At 45.9% G+C, this 27,484-nt stretch overlaps 1 protein-coding gene across 2 annotated transcripts in view; it reads left to right on the forward strand.

Annotated features, from left to right (window-relative positions):
* atg7 (ATG7 autophagy related 7 homolog) overlaps positions 1–27,484 on the forward strand; it is a 107,172-nt gene that overhangs the window by 57,875 nt on the left and 21,813 nt on the right. For both annotated transcript variants that reach the window (XM_084062119.1, XM_084062120.1), the window contains exon 18: positions 5,189–5,311. In XM_084062119.1, coding sequence (XP_083918245.1) covers positions 5,189–5,311 — 123 coding nt within the window. The remainder of the gene's footprint in view (positions 1–5,188; positions 5,312–27,484) is intronic.

A 27,484-nucleotide genomic window follows, 5' to 3' on the forward strand; every position in this document is an offset into this window, starting at 1 on the left:
TGTGATGCTTGATACATTTGGACACGGTTGCAGGATAGGGGTCCAAGTAGGAAATTGCAAAAAAGCCCACAGATTTGCTATGGTTTAGATATTTAGTTGCGGAACACATTTTGTGGGGTCCAGTGCGACTCGTTGTCACAGGGCCCAGAACCCCATGCTGCTATCTTGAACATGGGCCACATTTTCCTTCTAGAGAGCAGCTTTGTGTTTTCAGAAACAGCCTATCCTGACCTGTGTGTTTACAGCTGAGGTTAAAACCCCACCAAGCCACCCCCCCCCCCTCCCCGGACCACCCAATATGTTTTAAGGGGGCTCCAAAGGCTCAACACATACACGGTACAGTCAGCGTGATATGTTCAGTAGATGACAGATTAACACACGTAGCTTCAAAGAGATGGCATCTGTGCTGTCACATCAGGCTTCTGGAGCTGGAGCAGAGGATCCATAAGAACCAAGGATCTCGGTGTAGTGTCTGCATGTGTTTGGTGTCTGTGTGAGAGATTCTAGCCAGATACTGAAAGAGGGAGATGCAAAAAGGCAGAGAGGGAGGTGTGCGTTGTGAGCTTGTAGATCGGCTATTTTCAAATAGCCTAGGTATAAAATAGGGCTAAAGTGTTTAATGTATGTTTTATAAGTCAAGGTTCATAAGTAAGTAGAAGTACCTCAAACTTGTACTTAAGTACAGTACTTGAGTAAATGTACTTAGTTATTTTACACCACTGCCTGTATGTGTGTTTGTGTGCTCTGAGATGGGAGGTGTGCGTGCACATGTATGCAAAATGTGTAGCACTTTGAAAGATATGATCAGATCCAGATGTAAACAACTCGGTGTGTTTGTTTCTTGGCCTAATTGGCTGCATCTGTCAACAGGGTTGAATCACTACTGAGAACCGCTAACGTCTGTAAAAATGAAAGAGAGTCTTGTTAAAGTTTCAATTATCCACAGTGGTCTGCGTGTTTGTTTCGTTGCTGGATCTTTATTGGTTAACGTCCTTGTATGTCTTCCAGTGATGCAAACGTGAGATAAAGGCATCAAGCTTGGGCGCTCTGGTGGTGCAGGGGTAAATGACTTGCCCACCACCTTGGGAGACTTAAGGGGTTTGAATCCTCTGTGGCGCGTCTCTGGCGTTCCCGTGGGAAGCCAGGGCCACTCGTGCACCAGCAACCTCCTGCAGGTTGGTGAGGGGGCCTGTTCAGAGGGGTGTGGTCTCGCATAGCCATGGCCCAACAAGTTCAAAACTTTCATATCTGATCCTATCTGATCGGATCAGATCTGGATTTTGGGTAGTTCAAAACCTAAAATCAGGATTGGGATCACTCTGATATCTGATTAGATCAGGATGGAAATCAAACCAAGCTCTAATCTGGATCACATCTTCAAAATGGGTTGTTCAAAATAAAAACACAGGATTGGGATCGGTTTGATCCAAAATAAAACAGGACGAACTCGATCCCACTGGAGGGCTTGATTTGCACTGGATTACCAAAGCAAAACACACTTTACAATGAATTTATGTTTCAATATAAATATTTATATAAATGAGAATTGAAATACTTCATAATTTGTAGCCTTTATGGTTGATACAAGTTTTCATTTATTGTTTTCACATAATGCAGTGTACACTTGCTTACCTCTCCTTTGGGCCCTTCTTACCTTAAAGTCCCCCACAACCTCCCACAGCCCCCCATCTTCCATAGCAAGCAGTTCCTACCTGAAAGCCCCCCCCCCCCCCCCCCCACCCCCTCACATCTGGATCAGGGTCATTCTATCCTGAACTTTGAAATACCCGGACAAAATGTGGCTGCAGATTGTCTGATCCTGGATCACAAAATATAGGATTTCAAAATCTGATCCGATCGGATAGGGATTAAAAGTTTTTTTAATCTTGTGGGCCCAGACGATCAGAGATCTCTCCCATCCGCCTACGTCTGGGTAACTCTAAACTCAATATGTGGGCTGGAACAGCAAGGAAAACCACCACTAACAACCCTACGTCCACTGCTTTGCAAACAAATCACATCACCGTCCCAACTCGTGCCAGATCTGATCTGGGGAAAGACTCCTTTCAGCATTGGTGCACCTGGTTCTTAGAACCTCTTGCAACATGATCTTAAACTGAATAGCCTAGTACCGTACCTATTGGCCATTTTAGAAATGTACTTAATAACCATTCATTACCTGTATATGCAACCGTTTTAACTGATTGTTGTCAACATGTTGTATTTCTTTGTTGTTCTTATGTTATTTCTTATCTTATGTGTAATCTCGGCATCATTGTAAATGATAGTCTCCCTCAAAGATCTCTCAGAGAATTTTAAATAAAGATTGAATTGAAGGAGCGCCATAAAGTCTTTGCATTGGTTCTGCAATGCAGTTAATGTTTTTTATTTCCAAATAGTTTCCAACCATGCAGTTTTATCCCCTACATTGAATTTAGATGTCACCAGACATATCAGTTGGGAGAGATCCATGATCATCTGGCTATTTGAGACGAATGTTCTTCTGACATGTATTATTTCCTCCCTGTGAAACTCCTCATTCTGTCAGGTGAACAGAAGCGGCCTTGACATCACGCATATCAGAGACACTGTGCTTTCCCTAGGACCAACTGTACATAAGATGACCGTTAGCAGTAACAAGGGACTAGAATACACATGGAATTGGGAAATGGCATAATTACTAAATTGGAAGACAAGGAGAAAAGAAAATCCCCAAAAACGGCCGTGTGCGTGAGAGTATGTGCCCGCCTGGGTAGATGTGCTGTACGTGTGTTTGCAGAACTTGAAGCACAACAATTGCAACTTCATCGCAACACTATCATGAGATGGATGAAGCTCTTTTTTGGGGCGTATTGAGGAGTAGCTAAACTGTAACATTGTGAGGATTTTGGCCGTTGGTGTAATGGATCCGTTGGGTGGAAGTGTGGAATCAAAGGGAGAAAAGAGAGAGGAGAAGAGAGGAGGTTGAAAAGGTGAAAGAGGGAGACGTCAGTCAGTGTGTATTGTGTTCAGCGTGTCTGGCTCTGAGACTAGACGCCAGGTCAGTCCACACACACACACACACACACACACACACACACACACACACACTCACTCTCGTATACACACACACTCGTATACATATGTACATGCATGCTCGCACATGCACACTGACTGGGCATTGATGTCTTTGGTAGCAGTAACCCTACACCTGCAGTGGAGGGTCTGTGAGCTGGCATGAAAAGCTTGGCCAGGCTCAGAAAGGGAGGTGGAGTAGGGTGTGTGTGTGTGTGTGTGTGTGTGTGTGTGTGTGTGTGTGTGTGTGTGTGGTGGAAGGTATTGTTTGGGGGTGCGAGAGGAGAGACATGTAGAACTATGAGAACACGTCCCTTGCCCTCCTGATTCAGCGCTGTGCCTGCACACAATTTTGTGAAGTGTCTTCAAGTGATGAAACTTCCCCTGAACGTGTTACCAAAATGTGATGTCTTTATTGTTATGCAAATGCTTCAGTGTTAATGCATGGTCCTGCATTTTCTGGTAAGTCATCAGGCTATGATGCTATTTTCTTAACACCAGTATATAAACAAAGCATGAGAAAGGAAGAGGTCATAATGTGAGAAGTGAGGCGCTTCTACTCTGCAGGATGCGTTAATTGACATCAACTTGACTATGTTTCAAGGTAGCTTCAAGGTAGCTTTGGAAATTACGTTGAGGTTACAGAGGAGGTGACAAGCTTCATAGCAACATTGTGGATGATGTACCCAAGGTGAAGATTTTCCCTACAGGCTGCTGTTTATCGACTTTAAGTTCAGCTTTTAACACCATCGTCTGTTAAACTGTCGGACCTGGGAGTGAACTCCTCGGTGTGTCTCAACTACATTCACCCTCAACACTTGAACCCCCCAGGGTTGCATGCTGAGTCCTGTGCTGTACTCGATGTACACACACAATTGTGGGACCAGGAATGGCTCCAACACCATTACCCGAGTACCACCATTACGACACAGTGTTGGTAGACCTGATCACAAACGGCGACGAGAGGGCCTACCTTGAGGAGATTGCTGACCTGTGGTGACAGGACAACAGCCTATACTTGAATGTTAAAGCCAAGGAGATGATCGTGGATTTCTGTATGTGATGGCAGATGACTTATATGATCCGCCTCATTATCAATGGGACACCAGTGGAGAGAGGGTGAGCATGTACGTACAAGTGCCACTGTGTGCATATCACTCACCATATAGAGACAATGAGGCCCCCCTCCTCAGGCTATATCAGAGTCCTGAACAATGGCCAAACTGCCAGGCCTAACGTAATTCCATCTGTAACATCCTTTTGCTCACAAGAGGGAAGATAGGGTTTACATTTCTTGCATTTGTTGTACTTTGCACTATGTATGTATATACTATACACTGTTTATTATGTATATCCTGGTTGCTACATTATTACCAAATCATATTCTGTACACTCTCTTTGTTGCTGCTGAAAAAAAGAAAAATCAATCATGTTTTTGTTTCCTCCCATCTGGATTACTGTAATTCATTTTTCACCACCTTGAGTCTCTCCCCTGTGTCTGGCTCGTTTAACAAACACACAACGGAGGTCACTTCCTATTTTACTGTTACTTTGTTATTATTGTTTTATTCTTTGTACAGCACCTTGTAACACTTGCTTTTAAAGGTGCTCCATAAATAAACTTACCATACCTTTACTTTGCAATTTACTTTTTCTTTAATTGTATTATACCCTGTTAATAAATCTTATTTGTTATTGGTAGCACAGTCTTCTGAGCATGTCACACCAACATTTCACAGCACATACTGTAATAAAACCTATTTTAATCTTTGACAACATATATATTCCACTGTAAGAATGTATTTACACGTCCTTGAAGGGGTTCCAGGGGGTCCCCAGCAAAAAATGTTAATATAGCATCAAAATATGTTTAACTACTTTTACCTTATTTTATACTTACAGTAGGCCATTCAAAAGTTGCTGATCTACAGTACAAGCTCACAACGCATTGCAATATGACACGCTGTGAGCTTGTAGATCTGCTATTGTTGAAAATGTTTGAAAAATCTCTATTTTTTAAACATTACAAGTACAACAGAAATCTCTTCTGGGTCCCTGACTCTGGCACAAAAAATCAAATGTCAGATGGGGGTCTGAGGCATCAATTATCATATGGATTTACATTTTTCGGTAGGTCCTGGACCACTATGAGAGGGAAGGGTTCCACTTCCTGTCCCAGGTGTTTAACTCCTCACACTCCTTCCTGGAGGACCTGACGGGGCTCACGTTGCTGCACCAGGAGACGCAGGCTGCAGAGGTAAGACACGCAAAGATACATGCCTCAAAGTTAACCTGAACACCCACCACACAATGCAGACAGAGGTAAAACACGCCACGATACATGCCTCAAAGTTAACCTGCACACCCACCACACAATGCAGACAGAGGTAAAACACGCCACGATACATGCCTCAAAGTTAACCTGCACACCCACCTCACGATGCAGACAGAGGTAAGACAGGCAAAGACACATGCCTCAAAGTTAACCTGCACACTAGGGCTGCAGCTATTGATTATCTTCTTAGCGATTATTCTATCGATTACTACTTCTTTTCTCACAATTTCTGATTTGTTTAAATATTTTTTAAGCTTTTCACCTACAAAGACATGCACAAAATAGGAATCGATTATTAATCCATTATTTAGTTAAATTGATTATTGATTATTTTTTATAATCGATTAGTTCGATTAACTACTACACACCCACCACACAATGCAAAAACACACATGGACAGGAGAAGTAACAACTGTACACACATGCAAACAGCAAATAATTTGGTGAAATGTTTTGCCTTTATCGACCTAAATAGAAAATGGGGACGCCAGGTTGAACGTGCTTAAGGTTTATAAAGGTTTGCATTCTGGAAAAAAAATGCCTCAATTGGACAACTAATCTTTGAAAAAAACAATACATTTGCTGCCTCAACCTCGATGCATTACGCGTTTCATTGTCTGCATCAATGCGATGTTCAGAAGTCTTTCTCTGCAGGACAGAAACAACATTCAGACCTCACGAAACAAAAACTCGAGCCAAACTTTTCTGATTTTTCCTTTTGGTTGAGATGACTATAATATGTTTCCTTTGCACACGTTCAAAGGTGCAGGTTGTCCATTCTTTTATTTATTTATTGTGGCTCTTTTTCCAAAGACTTTTCTGTTTTCAGAGATCTATGCTTTATTTTTTTGTTTTTTTGGAGGTCCAATAGCAGCAATGTTTTCCACAGCCCTACCTTCCCAAATGACTCTGTTGCCGTGGAAACATAAAGTTGGTGTCTTTGGAACAACTACTGGCTCATAGTTCCAGCAAACATCCTGGATAGTTTATGATGGAATATGGGTGGTTTTCCTCAAGTCTCCCTCCTGACATGAGCGAGAGTGAATGAGTGAGGGAGAGATGGGGTGTGTGTGTGTGTGTGTGTGTGTGTGTGTGTGTGTGTGTGTGTGTGTGTGTGTGCGTGTGCGTGTGTACGTGCACATAATGTGTTGGGGGTCTGGTCTTGTTGAGCTGTGGGAAAATCCCACGTACTTTCTCCCCCAACTCCCACTCAAAGCAGAAAAGGCACAGATGGGAGGAAGAAGGGAGGAGGACTGGGAGAAGGATGGAGGAGAAGGAGAGAGGGGGGGGGCGAGACAGGAGAGTTGGAAAGAAAAAGAAAGATGGCGTTGAGAGAGGAAAAAGGGGAGTAAAAGCGGGAGGGGGAAAGGGGTTGGAGGAAGAGAAAGACGTGAAGTGGGAATAGTTTGATCTCCCTCTGCGCCTCCTTTGCTTTCTCTGTCATCCCTCTCTCTTTGTCTCCTGTGTTCCTTCTCAAACGTTTTCTCACTTTACATGTTGTTAGCTCTCCTTCTCTCGTTGCCTCCTATCTTCTCTCCCTCTCTCACTGTCCTGCTTCATTCTGTCTCTTATATGGACCAAGGGAGCATGACGTCACCTATAGACGGATTTCCGCGCGACGTCATCACAGAGCAGAATGCGCAATCTGCGCATGCCTGGGGGTCAGTGGGGGAAAGGCGCGTTCGAAAATACAGCCCTGAGCGGCAGTGAGCGCACTGGCCAATACAAACTAATAGGCGAGTGTGCTCCGGTGCGTAATTTCCAAACGCACCCATAGGCTTCCCCCCGCAGCTGCGCGGTCATATTCCTCTCATGTTTACTAACAGGAAACCTCCCTATTGGTTTCTACAGACCCGTTTTGAAGCCTCTAGTTCAGCGAGTGTAACCTCAACCCGTGTACTTGAAACTAGTCATTGAAAACGGTGTCTGTACATGTCGCTAGTCTTTATGAAAAGGTCTACTAAGGTAATAAAACCAAGTGTAAAGTCCGGTCAAGTAACCATTGACTTCAATGGAATGACATTTATTTTGCAGCCGGAGGAGGGGAATCAGCGCCAGGTGCTGGGCCATTAATGAGAACTGCAGCATTTTCATTACTTCCGCATTGGCTTCATTTTCGAGGTCGAATCCTTGCCGTCAGCTCTCTTTGCTGTATCTTCTCCTTGTTCTCCCTCCACACTCTCCCCCTCATACCATAATTCACTCTCTCTCCTTCCATCTCTCTCCCCTTTCCCTTTAACTCCTCCCATCTCTCTCTCTCTCTCTCTCTCTCTCTCTCTCTCTCTCTCTCTCTCTCTCTCTGATGAAATGCATTGCAGCGTCTGGCGCGAGTGCCCTGTTCCTCGACCAGAAGATGGAGAGATTGTTTTGATTGCTCAGCCCACCAGCGCCAGAAGTCTTAGCGCCTGTTCCCCGTACATAGATTAGCTACTCTACTCGGAGGGCTGCCACTCACTACTTTTTTCCCTTCTCTTTCTTCCCCCTAATTCCAAGAAGGGACACAAGTTCTAGTCATGCTCAAGATTCATGAAAACATATCATTACTTATATCATGTGGGGACCCACTAGACCCGCCTGTGATTCATTTTGGGTCCCGACCCGTAGGAATGAAGCATTGGTCGGAATTGAGGCTAATTCTGGTCGTAAAAATTTAGATTCAAAAAGCATGATTTGTTTCATAGCATACAAGATGAAAGTTTGCTTACAGCTTACACGTCTTTGCTGGTTGAAGGCTTTGCTGGTGGTAACTTTGAATTTAACAGAAAATACTGTCAACTTTTTGCACGCAAAAGGTAGTGTCTTTGCTGTGCAGAGTTCTGCTATACCTTACTTCCTTCATAGGTGTTACCAATTAAGGCTCTGCTCCATTCTTGTCAAACAGAGTCAGGGTGCTGATATTGTGCATGTTGGCTCACTGGAAATACTCTCCTACACAAGTGGGTCTCAAATTGGGACCCTCATGGTTCTTAAGTTACAGGTCCATTTGGTTCCATTTGTACACTGTCAGAGTTATGGGGGTCCTTGAAATTTTGAGAACCACTGTGCTACACAAATGGAACAGAGCCTTAATTAGTATCATTTATGATAAAACCTTTGAAGGAAGTATGGAAGAGGCCCAATTTATTTCCGATATGGCTGCTGTGCATAGAGCCTATTAAAGGGATTCTAGGTAACTTTAAGCCTAAATTTAAAAATATTTATATATATATTGATTTTTTTCCCCTCTATCAGCCACTATATAATGATGCTGGGGTGTTTTCCTGCATTGAAACACCTCTTTCTGAAATCCGTATTTTCCCTACTATTTATGCTTTGACATCCGGGTATCCGGGATGTAAATGAAGCGCACGCATGTGCGCGTCCGTGCGCGTCCGCGCGCGTCCGGCGAGTTCGAGTGAAACCGAATGGAACCAAGTGCAGCCGACAAAAATGGAACGGCAGCCATTGTTTTCTCTGCAGTGTTTTTACTTTCAGTTTTAAAACTTTAAAACGCTCTCAAACTTATTTTTTGAGGCCTAGAATCCCACACAATAGAAACAACATAAAAAAGGCACAGGTACTTGATGGTGAGGAGTGAATTCGGGGTAAATAGATAATGGGGGTGCCCTGGAAGTTCAGCTGGTAAGAGTGAATATCACATAAATAAGGCTACAGCCCTTCCCGCAGCCGGCCCGGGTTTGGTTCGGTCCCAAGTCTCTTTGTTTCATGCCATCCCTTCTCTCTTCCCTGCCTTTCCTCTCTCTCTCTCTGTCATTGTCACTATCAGAAAGGAAGCAGAAACACACAAAAAAAAAAGATTATGACAAAATCCTGTGTGCTGGTATTATCAAATCTTACTGTAGATATTTGATGGCAACAACAAAAAATTCTATAGATGTTTTTCTTCGCCAAGGGGACTTTGTACTTTTGCCCTTTTGGCAGTAGCTGAAAGTGGCAATTTAAGGGATGGCTGTGGTCATCTTAGATTTAGCTACTTTAGCGTTGGACTACATTGCCATGGTGATAGGACATTTGGGTTTATTGTTATGGTGATATAGGACAGTTGAGTACCGGTAGGTCAGTGACTGCTGCACTGTATTCGCTTGTTAAGACGTGACGTTGCGCCCCGCTAGAATAACTTCCGGGTCCAAGTGTTTTAATGTTAATAATAATAATGTTAAATCATAATAATAAATAAATACTTTGTACTTCTATGATATTAGCATTAAGACCCTTATTAACCCTCAATGGTTCATTTCTGAAAAAGGAGGTTATTGTAAAAAGATTTACGGGTTCCAACATGTTGTTTACAATGAAGAGTGGACGGCGCTGGTGCCTTTTGGACCCGGACGTGACATCGGACTACAAAATTACGTCAGACTTAAGAACCGAATATCGTTGCTGTCAGGCAGAAACCTTGTATCTCCAAATTGAAACTATATTTTTTCGTAATGCCCTACTTCATCATACAAGAGAGTGTCTGTCACACAAGTATTGAAAATAGCAATATCTACAAGCTCACGATGTGACGTGTTGTGAGCTTGTAGATCTGCTATTTTTTTATTTTTTTTTAGCAAATTACATGACAGTAGTCAAAAATATACAACAGTATACATGAACATACAAGTATGTACCTGCAACAATGAATGCTCTTTTTCACTTTTTTTGCACACAAAATCAAAAATGTCATAATGTCATACACTTGAGAGATACACATGATAAAAATACAATAATAATAAAAATAATAATAATGCAAACAGTACAAAACATACAAGTCATAATCCTGATATTTATCACATGAAGAAAATACAATATGAAGCGAACTTCTGTTAATTCTACCCTTTATAAATGTCTCTGAAAGTCCCCCCCCCCCCTTCCCACCCTACCCTACTCCACTGCCAGTGACACCAACCATGTATGGCTTATGTTACTGATGCGAGGTATTGTATGAGAGGCGGCCATACTTTCTCAAAATCTGACAGTTTGTCCCCAAGAGTGTACCTAATCCTTTCAAGATGTAATGTGTTTGTAAGGTCACTGAGCCACATTTTTGTGGTTGGTGCATCTTTTTTCTTCCAATGCATAAGAAGCAACTCTACGCACTCCTATTGCAAGGTGTATTTGAGTTGCGAGAGTGGCTAGCAACATCCCCAACGTTGAAGGGCATCTCCCTAAGGGATCACTGTCCGGCAATAGTGAACTGTGGTTCACGAAAGAAGGAGCGGATCCCGAGAAGCGCACGCTGGGACTCCTCTGGCAGTGTGCATCAGATATATTGCGATACAAACAGCAACAGGGAGAAACTTCGATCAATGTCGAAACACTAACCCTTTGGACAGACTCGAGCACAGTTCTACATTGGCTGCAGTCATCGTCATGACTGCAGGCCAATGTAGGAATTTTCCCATTCAAGTCAATGGGACAAATTAATTCACTAATAAATTAAACTATACAACTTATCTCTTAGATGTGTGGAAGCACACAATTCCTGATTGAAGCTGGTCGATTCGACATATGGCTTGTGTGTTTGTGCCGCCAAAACTATGGGAGGAGTAACGCGGCAAACATTTGGGGTTATTCCATAAATAAAGTCACTAATAAAGTCGCCCAAGTACTATAGTGTGTTGCCCTTTTGGGAAACCACACTAACTAGCAGAGATGAGTTTTAAGTACATTAATAGCTGATATTTTATATCTCTGCTGTCCAGCCCGAAACTGCTAACTCCAAAACGCTCATTGTTCAGGAAACGAAAAAACAAGATATACGTTTTTCAAAAAATGAAGAAAACCTTATATTTTTAAAACAAAGCAATACTACCTCGTCAAAGTTGGTATAGTGACTGTATATATTGTGAGATACTTGCATGTGTCATTATATTATCAACACTTTACCCAAATCGCGGGTAAATCAACACTTTACCCAGCGCGAGTGGAGTTAGAAGTTTCAGACGAGCAGAAATCAAGCTGAAATGGAGTTAGGTGTCCAAACAACAGTAGCTCCACTCGCTGCTGAGAGAGGTTTCAAAAGGGTACAGATTCCCAAAAGTTAACAATGGATCTCCAAGCTCACAATGCATCACAACAACGTGTGAATTAATGCCCTGATGCTTCATGACACTTATTATATAGGCCTACAACAATAAACAGGACTTTAAATATTACAATAACTTCTGCTAAGAGGTAGTAGAACACTAGCGCGACAGAAATGCTATGAACGTCTTTCTTCTTATCACAATGCTCTCCTCATTAAACACTTCATAGATTTTAGAAATATAATTACTTGTTTTCATAACATTAGCGTCAGTGCTGTTTGATAAACAGGTACACTGCATAGTTTTAACAGACTACGGGGAGTCTGTTTACGTGTTGTTCCTCCTCGTTCACTGCGCACTGCTATGGAAAAAACTGAAAGTGGAGTTAGTTGTTCCCGGCTGGACACCGACGATATATTAATCAGTGTGGGGATGGGGAATATGACCCATAGCGTGCTATGTGACTTTGTTTGCTTGAGTTAAATTATTGGTGCAACGCTCTCCTCTTCCCTCAGTCCTGTACTGAATCTAGAGCAATAGATCGGTTAGGCTGATATATTATATTTATTTATCTTTATAGCAGATCTACAAGCTTGTAGATCTGGTATTTTGTTTTTAATGTTTAAATAGGGCTTTAAGTAGTTATATAAGTTCAGTTTGTGTGTATTGTATTATTTATTTTGTATTTTGTACTTCTTTTTTTTAAATAAAATATCAGTCGAAAGATCAGTAATTGGTGGGCTAGGACTCTCCGAAATGTTATGTACAAAAATGTGGCATCTGTCTAAATGAATCCATTATGAACCTCATATTTATGTATGTCTGCTTGTGTGCGCGTGTGTGTATGTTGATGTTTGCACATGTGTCTGTCTCTTATGACCATGCTAAGCTATAATCTACGTCACCAGATAGCAGTAATATGTACTTTGGGTCTATTTTAAGTCTGTTTGTAACCCGAGAACCAGTTTTTATGTGGTCACTGCAAGGTTTTGGGGGAGTTCAACTCTGGTAAAAGTTTAGACTGGCTGAAAGTTCTTCAGCACTGTTCTTTTTTTTGTCTTGCACATTATGCGTGTGTCTACAAGTGTGTGAATGTGTCTGGCTGTGTGTGTGTGTTTTAAGGGTGTGTGTATGTGTGACTGAAGGTTCTCAGCTACTGTCATTTTTGTGTACGCTCATCAGTATGAATGGCTTTCTTTGTGAGTTCAAACGTTTTCAAACTAACGCAGAGTATAAAATGTATTCTATGAACATGGCAGATGTAGTCCATATATTTGAAAACAAGTGGGGTGTTTGTATAACTTAGGTCTTGAATTTCAGTGGTCTGATCACTGTTGTTTGAGAATTTGAATTCTAGCAACTTTGCTTTTATTTAGGATATGAAAAATAAATCCTTGTCATAAATAAGTCTGTGTGTTGGCCCAATAGCCGAGTGTTTAAGGCACACATGGTCTCAAATGCCTGACATTAACTCATTGAGTGTCAGAGTTAAACATCATCTATGGCTGCCCTTGCGATTTTGACCGTTTTCACTAACCTTTGAAAAATCATAGAATATTTTTCTTTTCAAAGATCCACCCGCCGATCGCTTTCATCAGTCAAAAACCAGGGACTTAACTCATTCAATGAGTTAAGTCCCTGGTTTGATTCCCGGCCGGAAGGACCATTTTCATGACACTCCCCGACCCTCTCTCTGTGTTACCTGTCTCTCTCCATTGTACCCATCAGTGCAGCCAAAGAAGCCCTTTGAATAATATAAAACCACTTCTGTAGTTGTGCTGTTTCACATTTTAAAATGTAATTCCTCAATACAACTCATTTCACTATGAATCACAAAGTGCAGAGGTGTGTGCATGTGTGTCAGACCACAGGGCATTGTATCGCATGTATCGACTGGCCCTTCCTGGAAGTCGGCACACAGTAGAGGGGTGGGTGAGATGGGTGGACACACACACACACACACACACACACACACACACACCCAAGCACATTACCTGGAAGGAAATAAGTGTCTGTACAGGATGCTGTTCCCCCTTCTGTCCTTTACTTCCCAGCCGTACGTTTTGATTTAACAGCAAAGCAAAAAGAAACATACTAATGAACGATATACATTGGGACTGGGACATACAAAGAGGGTGAAGGGGTCAGTAATGTTGGCTTTATATATTACTAGAGGGCCATGAGTAATATAAACAGAACATTGGGACCCAGATATAAATAAGAGTCATCTGCTACGCATTTGATAAAGCAAACAAAATGTTCCTTTTTTTCTTCTTCCGTTTTTCTTATCTAGTTTTAAAGATGATTCTGTTACCTGTCAGTGCAGACCTGCCAAGTGACTGACGCTCTGGCTATATCCCAAACTCACCCAGACGACTCATTCCAGCTATATTATGATTTGTGGTGGGCATTTCCTTCCAGCGTCGGGCTACAGTTTTCCTTCCTACCCCTGATACAATAGGAAGTCCATATATGGGTTTTCCTCTCATATAATCCTGTAAATCAGAGGTTCCAAAACGTTTTAGCTCGAGACCCAAAAGAGAAATTGAAAGTCTCTCCGGGACAAACTAGTGAAAATAGCCGAACTACAACCTGACAACCTTGTGAGATTGTTTATTGGTTATTTTCACTACGACTTAAAACATTAAAAAAATCTTTTTTATGGAATTCCTTTATTTTTCTGTACATTTTTTATTTAAAAAAATATATATACTAAAATAAATATCTTAGGAAACTAGAGGTTACGTAGGTAACCCCGGTTCTTTTAGTTTAGGAGTGAGGCACTCACTATGGGAAACAGCGCCATCAGGCGATGCAACAGAGCTACACAATACGCTCCCGGGGCCCATTTCATTGGGCTAGAGGGTATGTCACGTGACCGCCTGTCCCTTCCCCTTTCCGGAAGGACATATAAGGGCCGGTCGTGACGTAGTACTTCCTCTTACCACAGGTCCTCTGTTCGCAGTGGCGAAACAAAGGGGTGTTTGGTGAGTGCCTCACTCCTAAACTAAAAGAACCGGGGTTACCTACGTAACCTCTAGTTCTTTGTCGTTTTGAGTCGTGAGGCACTCACTATGGGATCTATAAACCCCCCGGAAGCGTTAAAAACACTCAATCCCTGAAAAACCGCACATGCCCCATCCGGCCCAGGGGCCCGCACACAGCGGGGCCCCAGCCACCGGGGCGTCCAGACCCACCGGGCCTGGACGCGGCACAAGGAATGAGATAGAAGAGACCCTGACAGACCGAAGTCTGCCTCATTCAGCTAATAGAAGACAAGGTCCGTCACCTACTAACCTCACAATAAGGGAACAGGGCCCCCTGCTCCCGAGGACCAACAGATCGTTAGCCCCACGGGATCACATCAGGAGGAGAAAGGCACCTCAAGTAGATGAGGCTGCCACGCCCAGGACTGCGTGCGCCACAGAGGAAGCCGCCACGTCCAGGCTGTAGAAAGCTGCAAAGGTCGAAGGAGACGACCAATTAGCGGCCGTGCAAATCTCCTGGACCGAAGCCCCCCTAGAGAGGGCCCAGGACGCAGCCAATCCCCTAGTCGAGTGTGCCCTCAGTCCAACAGGTACTGGGGCCCCACTGCTAGCATAGGCGAGCTGTATGGCTTCAACTATCCACCTAGAAAGCGTCGGCTTAGCGATCGCTTTCCGCTGGTCACCTTGGCCGTAGGAGACAAACAATTGTGTTGATGACCTACTGACCCTAGTCATCTGACAGTAGAGCCTCAGGGCCCGCACTGGACAGAGACAATGCAACCGTTCATCCTCCGCCGAAGCGAAAGGGGGTGGATGAAACGCCACCAACTCGACCGGAGCCGGTGCCACCACCCCGGTCTTGGTAACGAATGCCAGGTTCGGTTTCAGCAGAACCCTCCTGCCGTCACCCGAGAACCTCAAGCACTCCGAACTCACCGAGAGTGCATGCAGGTCACTGACCCGTTTAGCCGTAGACAGGGCCACCAAAAGGACCGTCTTCAGGCTAACTAGCCTGAGGCTCACCATCTCAAGGGGTTCAAAAGGAGGAAGACAGAGTGCATTCAACACCACTGCCAGATCCCAGGCCGGAAACAGAGGCCTGTTAGTCGGCCTGGCCCGTCTGGCGCCACCCATGAACCGCCGCACCAGAGGGTGCTTGCCAACCGTTCCGTAACCTTCGAAACCTTCATGGCAGGCGGCGATGGCCGCCAAGTACACCTTGACCGTCGAGAAGGTCAAGCCCTGATTTAACCTGCTCTGCAGGAAAATAAGGACGCTGCGCACCGGCGCCTGGAAGGCCACCACCACCGGTGACTGTAACTGGCACCATGACACAAAAACATTCCATTTGATGTCATAGGCAGCCCTCGTGGATCCGGCCTTGGCTCCCTGAATCGTAGCTACCACGTCAGGGGGCAGGCCGCACGAATCTAGGTTGGCCCTCTCACGGGCCAGACCCACAGGTCTAGGTCCCTGGGGCTGGGGTGGTTGATCTCGGTCCCTGCCTGCATCACCAGGTCCGTGATTGGAGGGAGGGACCAGGGTTCGGCGTAGAGTAGAGGAGTTATCTCCGATCTCCACACGCCCCACGCTGGAGCCACCAGCAGTACAGTCAGGCCTTGGAGCCTGACTCTCTCCAAAGTTGGGCGGATCAACTCCAGCGGCGGGAATGCATACAGCAGTTCCCTCGGCCAGCTGTGAGCAAACGCGTCCAGTCCCAACGAGAGGTCCGCTGTCCTCACCGAGAAAAAGCGAGAGCACTTCGCGTTCTCTGCTGAGGCAAATAAGTCGATCTGTGGCCGGCCGAACCTGGTCCAAATCTGGCGCGCTGTCTTCGGATTGAGTGACCAATCCGAATACCGAAGCTCGCCTCTGGACAGCAGGTCCGCCCCGCCGTTCTGGAGGCCCGGGACGTGGACCGCACAAACCGACAGTAGGCGTGAGTCGCACCACATCGTCAGCTCTCGGGCCAGGTTGTCCAACACTCTGGAGCCCAGGCCTCCCTGTTTGTTGATGTAGCACATGGTCGTCGTGTTGTCCGTCCTGACCAGGACATGGCAACCGCTGATGCGCGCCTCGAACCGCTTGAGCGCGAGAAACACCGCCATCAGCTCCAGGTAGTTGATGTGGGCCAGTCTCAAATTGTGGTCCCACACTCCCCTGGCTGCACGACCCTCGTGGACGGCGCCCCAACCCGACATGCTTGCATCGGTCGTGACAACCTTCCGTGAGATCACAGCACCTACTCTGACACCTTCTGACAGAAAAGGTGCGTGTGACCATGGTTCGAGTGCTTCCATACAACGTGGAGACACTAGAACCTTCCGAGACCCCATGGCAGGTGGAATGTTGAGATCCCGCACCCACCGCTGAAAAGGTCTCATAAATAGTCTGCCCAGGCGGACCAGGTGTATTGCTGAAGCCATGAGCCCCGCCGCCTGCAAGCACAGCCTGTACGTGATTTTCTTCCCTACTCGAAAAGACCTCACACAGGCTAGAAAACTGTCTATCCTCTCCCTGGAGAATCCAGTGCAATCCCTATGAAAGAGGTTTGTTGACATGGAGTCAGCACGCTCTTCTGAAAGTTGATGGTGAAACCCAGCGACGTCAGATGGGAGATAGCTATCTCCGTGTGTCTCGTCACCTCCTGGCTGGAGCTCCCCGCCAGGAGCCAATCGTCGATATACGTCGCCAAGCGTATTCCCTGCTTCCTCAAAGGAGCTATGGCCGCCTGTGTGCACTTCACGAAAACACGGGGGCTCAGGGACATTTCGAACGGGAGGACCATGTATTCGTACACCCGTCCCTCGAACCCGAAGCGCAGAAATTTCCTGTGCGGTGGGTAAATGGGAATGTGAAAATACGCGTCCTTCAGGTCTATGCTGGTCCACCAGTCGCCCTGGCGCACCGTGCGTAAAAGCGTTGTGGTTGTCAGCATGCGAAACTTGAATTTCGTTAGAAATTTGTTGAGACCTCTCAGATCCAGTATGGGTCGTACACCCCCCCCCTTTTTCTTGACCAGGAAATATTTCGAGTAAAAACCCAGGCGTTTCTGGTCGGGAGATAGTTCCCTTATGGCGCCTTTGTTTAAGAGGGAGAGAACCTCCTCTCGTAACGTTATCGCCGCTGCGCCTTTTGCGCTTGAGAAAACCACTCTGTCGTTCATAGGGGGTTTCGCGGAAAACTGCAATTTGTACCCTTTCTGTATGGTGCGTAGAACCCAAGGAGACGGGTGGCAAGCTTTCCATTGCGTTAAACATCGAGCTAGGGGGTTGTGGGGGGTTGATTGTGTCACTGTCCCAACTGACAGGTCGTTGTCATGGAAACCAGTGACGTAGCCGATCGTACTGGCGGGACCATACGCGAGGTGCCCGCCAGAGACAGAGAAGGCATTATTTGACTGACTGGGAGATTCGGGGAAGTCACGTGACTCTGCACGTGGTGCAACCCTGACGTCAGTCTCTGGACTACAGTAGTAGTTCTTTTGTTTACCTCCCGCGCGGCCATCTTGTGAGACCCCTTCACTAAAATGGCGTTCTGGCGCCCTCTCCTGGATGGGAGATATGGATGGTGAAACCGGCGTGACCCTTGTGCCAAGGTGCAACTTGGGCGCCCTCTGGCGGACAAAGGTGGCACTGGTTTCACCACTGAATTTAATACCTGCATTGGTGTGGATATATTCAGTAGGTTTGTCCCACAAGTGTTCGGGAAACCGAGAACCGGGTTTCCCGAGCACTGTGGGCTCATAGGGGGACCACCGAGGACGAGGGGCCGCCATAAAGACGGCACCCGTCCTCCCTGGTCCATGTGCGGGGTCGAGAAAAGACAAGGTTTTGTAACTTGTAACAAATTTATTGGCACAGTTACAGGGATATGCATAGCAGACCTCACAGAAATGTTCGACATTTTTGGCTGTTTGGCTGATGAGGGGTGGTCCACGACTCTGTCCTCTATGTGCAAAAAGGGTCCCTGTCTCTTCCCCGCGGGGGTCCGCGTAAATCCAGGCTGACCGAGCAGCTCTGAGTGGAGCGGTTGGCAAAGCTGTGTGTCCTCCCGTGCTTGCCTGGCACTGGGAGGAACAGAGTGGCAAATGTCACTTCCCCTGCCCGCGACGGGAGCGGTTGGAGCTGCGACGTGGTGCCCGGGCAGTAGTGTTGCTGGTGCGAGAGGTCCGAGGCCGAGCACCGGCCTCCTCGTGTGTCCTCTCCCTGGATGTGCCCGATGAGGGTGTGTCTGGGGGGCGAGTTGACCTGGACTGGCGAGAGGAGGAGCGCCCACCTCTTGTAGCAGGTCTCTCCCGACGAGGTCTGGAGCTGGAGGAGGAGGCGATAGGTTCGAAGACTCCAGAAGCAGCCTCCTGAGACGACTTTCTCTCGTCAGTGAAAGCCTTTATGAATTTGGCCCCGTCCTTGAAGAGGTTGTCTGGGTCCAGGACGAGGATCAAAAGCTGCTTCCTGGCCTCCTGGCCTGCCTCGCCTGGGAAGTGGACGAGGTCCAGCCACCTGGTGTGCTCTTGCCAGGCGCAGAGGTCCAAGGCCCGCCCCGCCCACTCAGTGGAGTGCTTGTTGAGCTGAATGATCAGCTGCATCACCAGCTCAATCTCCTCGGTGTGCTCGCCCAGTGCTGGTTTCAGGTCCTGGAGCATCGAGCTCAAAGAACCCTGGAGAAGCGTGCTGGCGTTGAGGTTCCTGGCGACCGTGCCGAACGCCTTGTAGGACCTCGCTGTGGCACCTGAGGCAGCCTTCTCCTTTGGCTGTGTGAAGGCGGGCTTGGAGGTGAGGGAGACACGTCCTGTGCTCATTCCCCCCAGACTGGTGGCCAGAACTGAGTCCATGGGAGGAAGGCTGAGTCCCAGTCCTTCCTTACTGGACACGCTGATGTCGAAGTGCAGCTTGTCTGGGTCAGAGTGGTTCTGCCAGGAAGACTGGAGGGCCTCCTTGAAGCCCCTGGCCACTGGCAGGTTCCTGATTCTCGGGCGGCGAGGTTCTGGGGCGGCCATGCCCGGGAAGGAGGGCGCAGCTGCAGAGGTGGAGGCCTGTGGTTCCTCTATCTGGAGCTGCTGGCCGCATCTGAGCACCGCCCGCTCGAGAGCTGTGATGACAGAGAGCTTGGGCTTTGGAACCTCGCCAACCGGGTCCAGGCTGGCGCTGAGGGGTGCCTGGAGAGATTGAGAGAGAGGGAGAGAAGAGGGGTGGGGGGTGGAGGAGTTGGGGGAAGCAGCCTTGCTTCCCCTTGCTGGGCTCAGCATGGCGACGTCAGACGAGTCCTGGGCGCAGGGGAGAGCCTCGGGATCGTCGTCGTCCTCCTCCTCCTCCTCCTCGTCGAATTCGCCCTCCTCGTATCCGTCCTGGCTGTACTCCCCCTCCATGGAGTGTAGATCGTCTTCCAGCTGCAGCGCGCCACTGGAGAGAAACACATGGGGTGGGGGGGTTGGGAGAGGTGGGCTAGCCAGATGCTGTTGGGGTTGAGCTCCAGCTCCCAAGGCAGCGGGGGTCGCTGGTTGTCCCATGTGGCCCTGTGAGGCGTGGGCACCACTGTTCACAGGGCCCGGTGCAGCAGGAGGAGGCATGGATATTCCAGCGGGGCGGTGCGAGCGCTGAGAGCCAACAAACGTACCAGCTGGGGTCGGGATGGTGGGGTGGGAGGGTCGTTGGTGTGCTAGGCGGGCGCCGCTAGCATCACCGGCATAGGCCCTAGCCTGGCCGTATCTGGCGCGTAAGAACTTCTCCGAGTACCGGGAGCAGCCATCGCAGAAGGACACGGGGTCGGGCGTTGAAGGCATGCGCGACCCCGAGACATGCAACACAGATAGTGTGCGGGTCGTCTCCATCAATAGTGGCCGAGCAGTCGGGGAGTCCGCACTGTCTCGCTGGCAAAGGGCCCTGGTAAAACGGGACGCCTCTGAGGCCTTTTTTAGGAGCTGACATCGTGAGGTGATGGGGAAAGCTAAGCTAACGGCTCGGTACGGGGGGTTAGCTTAGCAGGGTTGCTAATGCTATGGCCGTAGCCTAAGCTAAGCTAGTTAGCAACTAGCGGCTAGGAAGCTAATAGCAGCTAACAACGGCTAAAAAGCCGGCTCACCACGATGTAGAGAGTTGTTTGTAGAATGTAGAAAACACGAATCCTGGTGCGAGAGAAAACCCGTGGGTGACTAAACCGAGTCCCCGCTTTGAGGGTTAGAGCTGGTTTCTCTCAAATTCCGATAATTCCGTTGATAGAAGAGTTTATTCAGTTTTTAAAAGCGTGTAGCCTTGTGACATCTGCGAACAGAGGAACTGAAGAGGAAGTACTACGTCACGACCGGCCCTTATATGTCCTTCCGGAAAGGGGAAGGGACAGGCGGTCACGTGACATACCCTCTAGCCCAATGAAATGGGCCCCGGGAGCGTATTGTGTAGCTCTGTTGCATCGCCAGATGGCGCTGTTTCCCATAGTGAGTGCCTCACGACTCAAAACGACAAAGAACAAACTTTACTTGCGGCCCATAAAAATGGGTCCCGACCCATTGTTTGGGAACCAGTGCAGTAAATCATAGCACATCGGCATAATGTGTGTGCGCATGCAGACGCGGGCGTCCAATACTCATATCGTTTTTTTCCCAGTCCAACCATGAATGACCGCAACAGAGGATGTGTGACCTCCATGTGTGACCTTTGAACACAAAGGGTGTCTTTCTGCAGTGTCTATGTCCCACGCCTACTTCCATCAGCCTAGTACCAGTAAGTCACAAGAGAGCGCTGGCAGAGTCTTTACTGGTCTGAGAGTGTGTCACTTGTTATTGCTCCAATTGTCTTTTCTTGTTTCATGACTTGGTGTAGTGTACTGAAGTTAGATAGTTAGATTTCTTGTAAACACTTATTAGAAGATAATGGGTGACTGTTTGTAGTTGTGATGCTGGGACGATTTGCATCAGCAGATAAGGAATTGGTGACTGTGAGAACATTAACCCCTTGAACCCTTGCGCGTGTCATAATGGGCTAATATTTTGCGAAAAATAGGCGAACATTAGGTGAAAATGGCAGATCTACAAGCTCTCGTCACGTTACGACAAGTTTGTAATATAGGGTTTAAGTGGTAACATAACATACGCAACGTACAAAGTGGATTGTTCTTTGAAGAGTATTATTTAGAAATATATACATTATTTAAAAATAGAAGCCTTTCTGTGATTTCAGCCATGAACAACTGGTCATAAGTCATAAGAAGGTTGATTATATATTCATCTGAAAAGCACCATAAGGAAGTATACAGTACTTTACCACCTGACATGCTCAAATTATCTAACCCGGTACAAACTGGATGCTCTTTATTTTTCAGAGATGCTCAACTATGAATTTCAACAAATGTTCCCACAAAATTGAGTTTAGTCTTTGCATTTCCTGTCTATCTTCAATATCACTGTCAGAAAGAGAGAGAGTAAGGGATGACATACAGCAACTGGTCCAGTCAGCCGGGAATTGAAGCAGGGACTTGTTGATCATTTTGCTGCTGTAATTGTATTTGTTCCTTTTTTATGCATTGTCATTCTCCAGTAGCGCTATAGTTATAACTGGATGATGTTGATGCATCGATACAAATATATCCTGACTAGTATACCTTAACTACTTGAATCGTGTGGCCTTAGCAGAGTGGATAGAGAAGCCGTCTGGTCCTCTCAAGCCGCTGTCCCTATCAAAAGGACAGCGGCTCGACCCTCGCCTAACCGAACTTAGTGTCCCTGAGCAAGACACTTAAGCCTCTCGTTCATGGCCTATAATCTGATGGCTTATCAAACACACAGTTGGCTATAGTTTTCAAGAAAGTAGACCATCGGTAATGCTGTAATAAAAAAAAAATCAATGTCCTTAAATTTAACACATTAAACTCACACTATGATGGCGAGCTAGATTTGGTAGGAGTTTTAGTGCCTTGCACAAGGGCGGCGTGCCAGAACCCATTACTGCCGATTGGCATGTGCAGAGCTCGAGCCCTGCAGCCTGTTAGCAGTGGTCTCTCTATCCACTCGGCAGTTCTACTGTCCTATATCATGGAACTAACACTTTAACAAGGAGAACTCCCACATCTGAATCCTGTCCGACGCTGTTCCACTTCAGTTTGATATTTTACTGGTGCAGTCTGTGACGACATGATGGTGCTGTAAACATGGATGGAAAAAAGCCCATGTTAACCACTTAAACCCTATATCTAATACTTCGTTGACTGAGATTCCCCAGGGGGTCTATACGTGGTTCCCTCCCTTTTTTCCCCTCAACACCAAATCTCTTCGCTCACAACATGTGTGAGCTTGTAGATCTGCTATTTTTACTGGATGTTTGCCTATTTTCATTGAATGTTTGCCTATTATAACATGCCCAGTATAGGGAAGCTAGTATTGATGTGGTTACGGAAGTGAGGCTGTGTCTTGATCAAAAGCCAAGTTTTTATCTTCTCTTCTGGCTGAGGTCAATATACAGAGGATGAATGCCAGTAAACTCTCTCTCTCTCTCTCACATACACTTACACATGCACACACTCACACACACCTGTCACTCTACAAACGCATGTATTTAGATGTTAGATAAGAGTGTGTACGCCATCCGATGTCATTAATCATCACCTTTGAGTCATACTAATGCCCCAAGGGCACAGGAGTTAGTCAACCACCACCCACGCACCGCTCTGCTGTGCTCCTCGCTCCCCTTGCGTACAACTCTGCTGCGCTGACGATAAAGTTGATTTAGTTACGTTGGCCCATCACCCCGCAGCTTGGAAAACAACCAGACACGAGCACATACGCACACACAGAGGCATGGTAACAACCCTGTTGCACACGCACTTCTCTCTCTCTCTCTCTCTCTCTCTCTCTAACACACCGCTGGTTCTCTTTCTGTCACACACCCATACACTTCCACACACACACACACACACACACACACACACACACACACACACACACAGCGTCAGTGGGCCCCATGTATGTCAGAGCTGTATCCAAACACAGCTACGGTTGCTACATGCTACAATTATTACCAGATGGACTGGGCCTGGATGGGGAGAGACATATTAAATCTGCTTTTTCATTAGCACACCACACGTACGTGTGTGTGTGTGTGTGTGTGTGTGTGTGTGTGTGTGTGTGTGTGTGTGTGTGTGTGTGTGTGTGTGTGTGTGTGTGTGTGTGTGTGTGTGTGTGTGTCAGAGTGAGTGAAAGAGAGACACTTTGATATGAAATTGAGCACATATGTTACCAGTAGGTCTGACAAAACCTTTACATTTCTGATTTTTATTTCGTCCCTAGTTTATTTCCACGTATTATTCACAATAATATATGATGTGTGTGCGTGCGTGCGTGCGTGCATGTGATGGGGGTATGTGCTCTAATGTTCATATGCATTATCTATTCCTAAGCATGCATGCATTTACGTATGTATGCAAGCAATGCCGGTTCGACATGTAATGCTCAAGTAATTATAGATGTGTGCTCCCCTTGCAGGAATACATGTCGGCTATGTACAGAACTGAGTGCACCTCCTGCCCTATGCACACATTCTCTCTCTCTCTCTCTCTCTCTCTCTCTCTCTCTCCTCCCCCCCCCCCCCCCCCCACTTAAGCCATGTTCAACTTAAGCTCTCTTCAAAAATAGAAGATCTAGCTTGTGGTTCTGCAATTTTTGAAGATTTTGTGATTTTCTTTCTTCATTTCTGCCTATAACAACATGGCCAAAATAGAAACCCCAGGGTGAAAGTGGTTAAGGAGTAAATTCCATAAGCTTTGTGTCACTTGTTGGCTTGACTCATATCCTTGCTACAGTATATTTTCATACTGTATACTTGAAGGTCATTTGTGTGTCTGTGTTCTCATCCTGCTGTCTCAAATGGAGCACCCTGGCATCCACAATGGCTATTCTGGTCATTTTCACATTGTATGCTAACTAAAGAACACTTATTTTATGTGATTCTATCCGACCCCTGTGACAGCAGAGCTAAGACAGGCAGAAAATCTCTCTCTCTCTCTCTATCTCTCTCTCTCTCTCTCTCTCTCTCTCTCTCTCTCTCTCTCTCTCTCTCTCTCAGCATTTGCCCTACTGTAGTTGAAGTAATATGAAGCCCAGAGCTATAAGGGGGAAAGCAGCAGCCATGTCAGTTCTTCCCTCATTGCAAGCTGCTATCTCCAGCAACATATCAGTTGTAAAACTATGAAATAAGAACTCATTCACAGAGGATGTTGTTCATGATCTGACACAAATGTATGTGCAAACACACCTCTGCACTATGACACAGATGCCAGAAGGTGTGTCCACTCACTTGGTGGTTCAACTTTACTCTCAATGATGCATTTGTCCAAGTCTGTATTTTATATTGCTTAGATTGTTCAGTATTGTCTTTAAATTAACTAGTGCAGTGCCGGTATGGGGCACATGCCCGTTCACAACTGGCCGATTGCTTGGCTTCCATGAGTGCTGCTTGCAGCGATGTTGTGAATGGCAGCATGGCTGTAAGCAGTGTTCTGGAGAACCACTCGTCTGATTGACTTCACACTCAACACTGCACTCCCTTGGGTCCTCAGCAATACACCCGGCAAGTGTGAAGTCGATGGGATGAACAGTTCTCAAGATATGCAAAGGACAGACATACAGTATACGTACTGTACATACATACAGATCTATACAGGATACACAGTTTCCTATAATGCAAAGATATATTTTAGTCTTGTACCAGGCCTACTTTTGCATTGTTTATTCAACCTCCATAAAATGCATAACATTCATTAAACATATTTTTTTCAACTTTACATTTTAATGCATTGTGATGAACAAGTGGTAAGGAGTGACGGGAGTGAAACGTGTGAGGAGGAGCAGGTCATAGTATCTGAGCCTGCCCAGACAAGCACATTACTTCACTTAGCTACTGGTGGGCAGACTACTATAAGTGTACATCTATACAGGACCGCTGTCAGAGGGGTCGGGAGTTGGTGGGGGGGCTTGCAACTTAGACAGCTGCCGCAGGTCATGAGCTAATGTACAACCTAAAAGGGGGCCCTGTACAGAATTATCAATCAGGCAGTGGTTATTTTCATAAGTCATAAACTAGGGCCCATAATGTCAACTTTTGCCCCGGTAGTACGTGGGAAAACATGCGGAGGCTCTGGGTGCTACAAGCTTGCACTTCTGCCCTGGCACCAATGTGTCCAGATTGATGGTCTACTACTTCCGTCCTGACAGCTGACCACATGTAAGGATATAGACAGATAGTCTGGAGGATCAGGTTGCAGCCTGCAGACTGAGTTGTAGCCAGGCCGTCACACTCTTGCCCCGCTCCCTTTCACCAGCTTTCACTGGATATTTCCGTGTCTGTATTAGCACTATGTATTTAGAAACATGCACTTCCCAAAATCCACACTAGCGTCACCCCAACCCAGGCATTCTTTACATTCGGATCAGCTGTACGCTACTGCTGTTGAACATTGATACTATATATATATATATATATATATATATATATATATATATATATATATATATATATATATATATATATATATATATATATATATATATATATATATATATAATAAAAAAAGTAAATGTGATATTTTGAGTTTTGTTTTTTTGATTTTGTTATGATTAATACATTGCCAATACCAATACAAAATATCAAAAATTATACAAACAATATCATATAGGCTATGCAAAAAATATATATGTTTTTTTTTACATCTTGTCAAAAGGCCTAATAAGCACCCCAATGTCAAAGAATTTGAATTTTCTGTCTATTATTTCTTAGGGTGGGCTTTTCAGGGATATATACAGTATATATGATACATATACATTGCTTGCTATTTTTGCTACTTTTTGTTGCTACATTGTCGAGGAGCTGAAAACCAATAGTTTTACTGTGACAATAACAATGTTTAATCTTGAAAAGTGGCCAATATTATGTGCATGCATTATGCATACTTCTACTGTAGATACGTAGGTAGGTAGGTAGGTAGGTAGGTAGGTAGGTACTTTATTCATCTCTAAGTCAAAATTAAGGCGTTACTCTCATCATCAACAACAGACAAAAAAGAAAGAGACATCAAACAAAAACATTATAATAAACATGTAAAATAGCCATTTAAGAAATAGACAACCTATAGACAAAAAAAACTGTCAACAGACATACTTGTCCAGGTGTCTGCTTAGTGCTTACACATTCTAACTTTACTTGTCTGTGTACTTCACAGGCAACCAAAGTTGGTGTGTGTTGTGTGTCGGTGTAGTGCACAGTATGTACTACACCGACACCATCTCATTTCATCCCAGATCTGTTTGTTCCACTGAGAGTGGCCTGTTTTGGCTAATCTCTGATACGGAGAAGCTGTCCACTGGACACTGCATCAGAGCCATAGATAAGACCTCTCTGAATGTACCCACGAGAGAGAGAGAGTGTGTGTGTGTGTGTGTGTGTGTGTGTGTGTGTGTGTGTGTGTGTGTGTGTGTGTGTGTGTGTGTGTGTGTGTGTGTGTGTGTGTGTGTGTGTGTGTGTGTGTGTGTGTGTGTGTGTGTGTGTGTGTGTGTGTGTGTGTGTGTGTGTGTGTGTGTGTGTGTGTGTGCGTGCGTGCGTGCGTGCGTGCGTGCGTGTTTCTACATCTGGTATAGCGAGATCCTGGCTAGCCTGGTCACAGGTAATCTGCCCTGGAGCGCTAGCCTGAGGAACACACACACACACACACACACACACACACACACACACACTGGTACGTACGTCTGACCACATTTCCAGTACTTATCTATCTCTGTGAAGCTGTTCTGCCCAACACATGGAGGAGAGAGATAACATCAGGCCTCAGGTTCAGTTGTCCTCTCTGTACATGAAATCACGCACATACACACACACACACACACACACACACACACACACACACACACACACACACACAGTTGATGGCATCTGTCTCATATAAAGATCCCCATCCACTTCTCGTGCTGTCTTTCTCACACTCACAAAAGCGCACACACAAAAGTGCACACATATGCACTTATACAGTACATAGTATACGTGCATACACATGCATACAGTACAATATTTATATGAATGTATGCACACAGAGATAGCATTAGCCTGAGGTTCTTATTT

This window comes from Gymnoscopelus microlampas (assembly GCF_963454915.1).
Source record: "Gymnoscopelus microlampas genome assembly, chromosome: 7".
Taxonomy (NCBI): domain Eukaryota; kingdom Metazoa; phylum Chordata; class Actinopteri; order Myctophiformes; family Myctophidae; genus Gymnoscopelus; species Gymnoscopelus microlampas.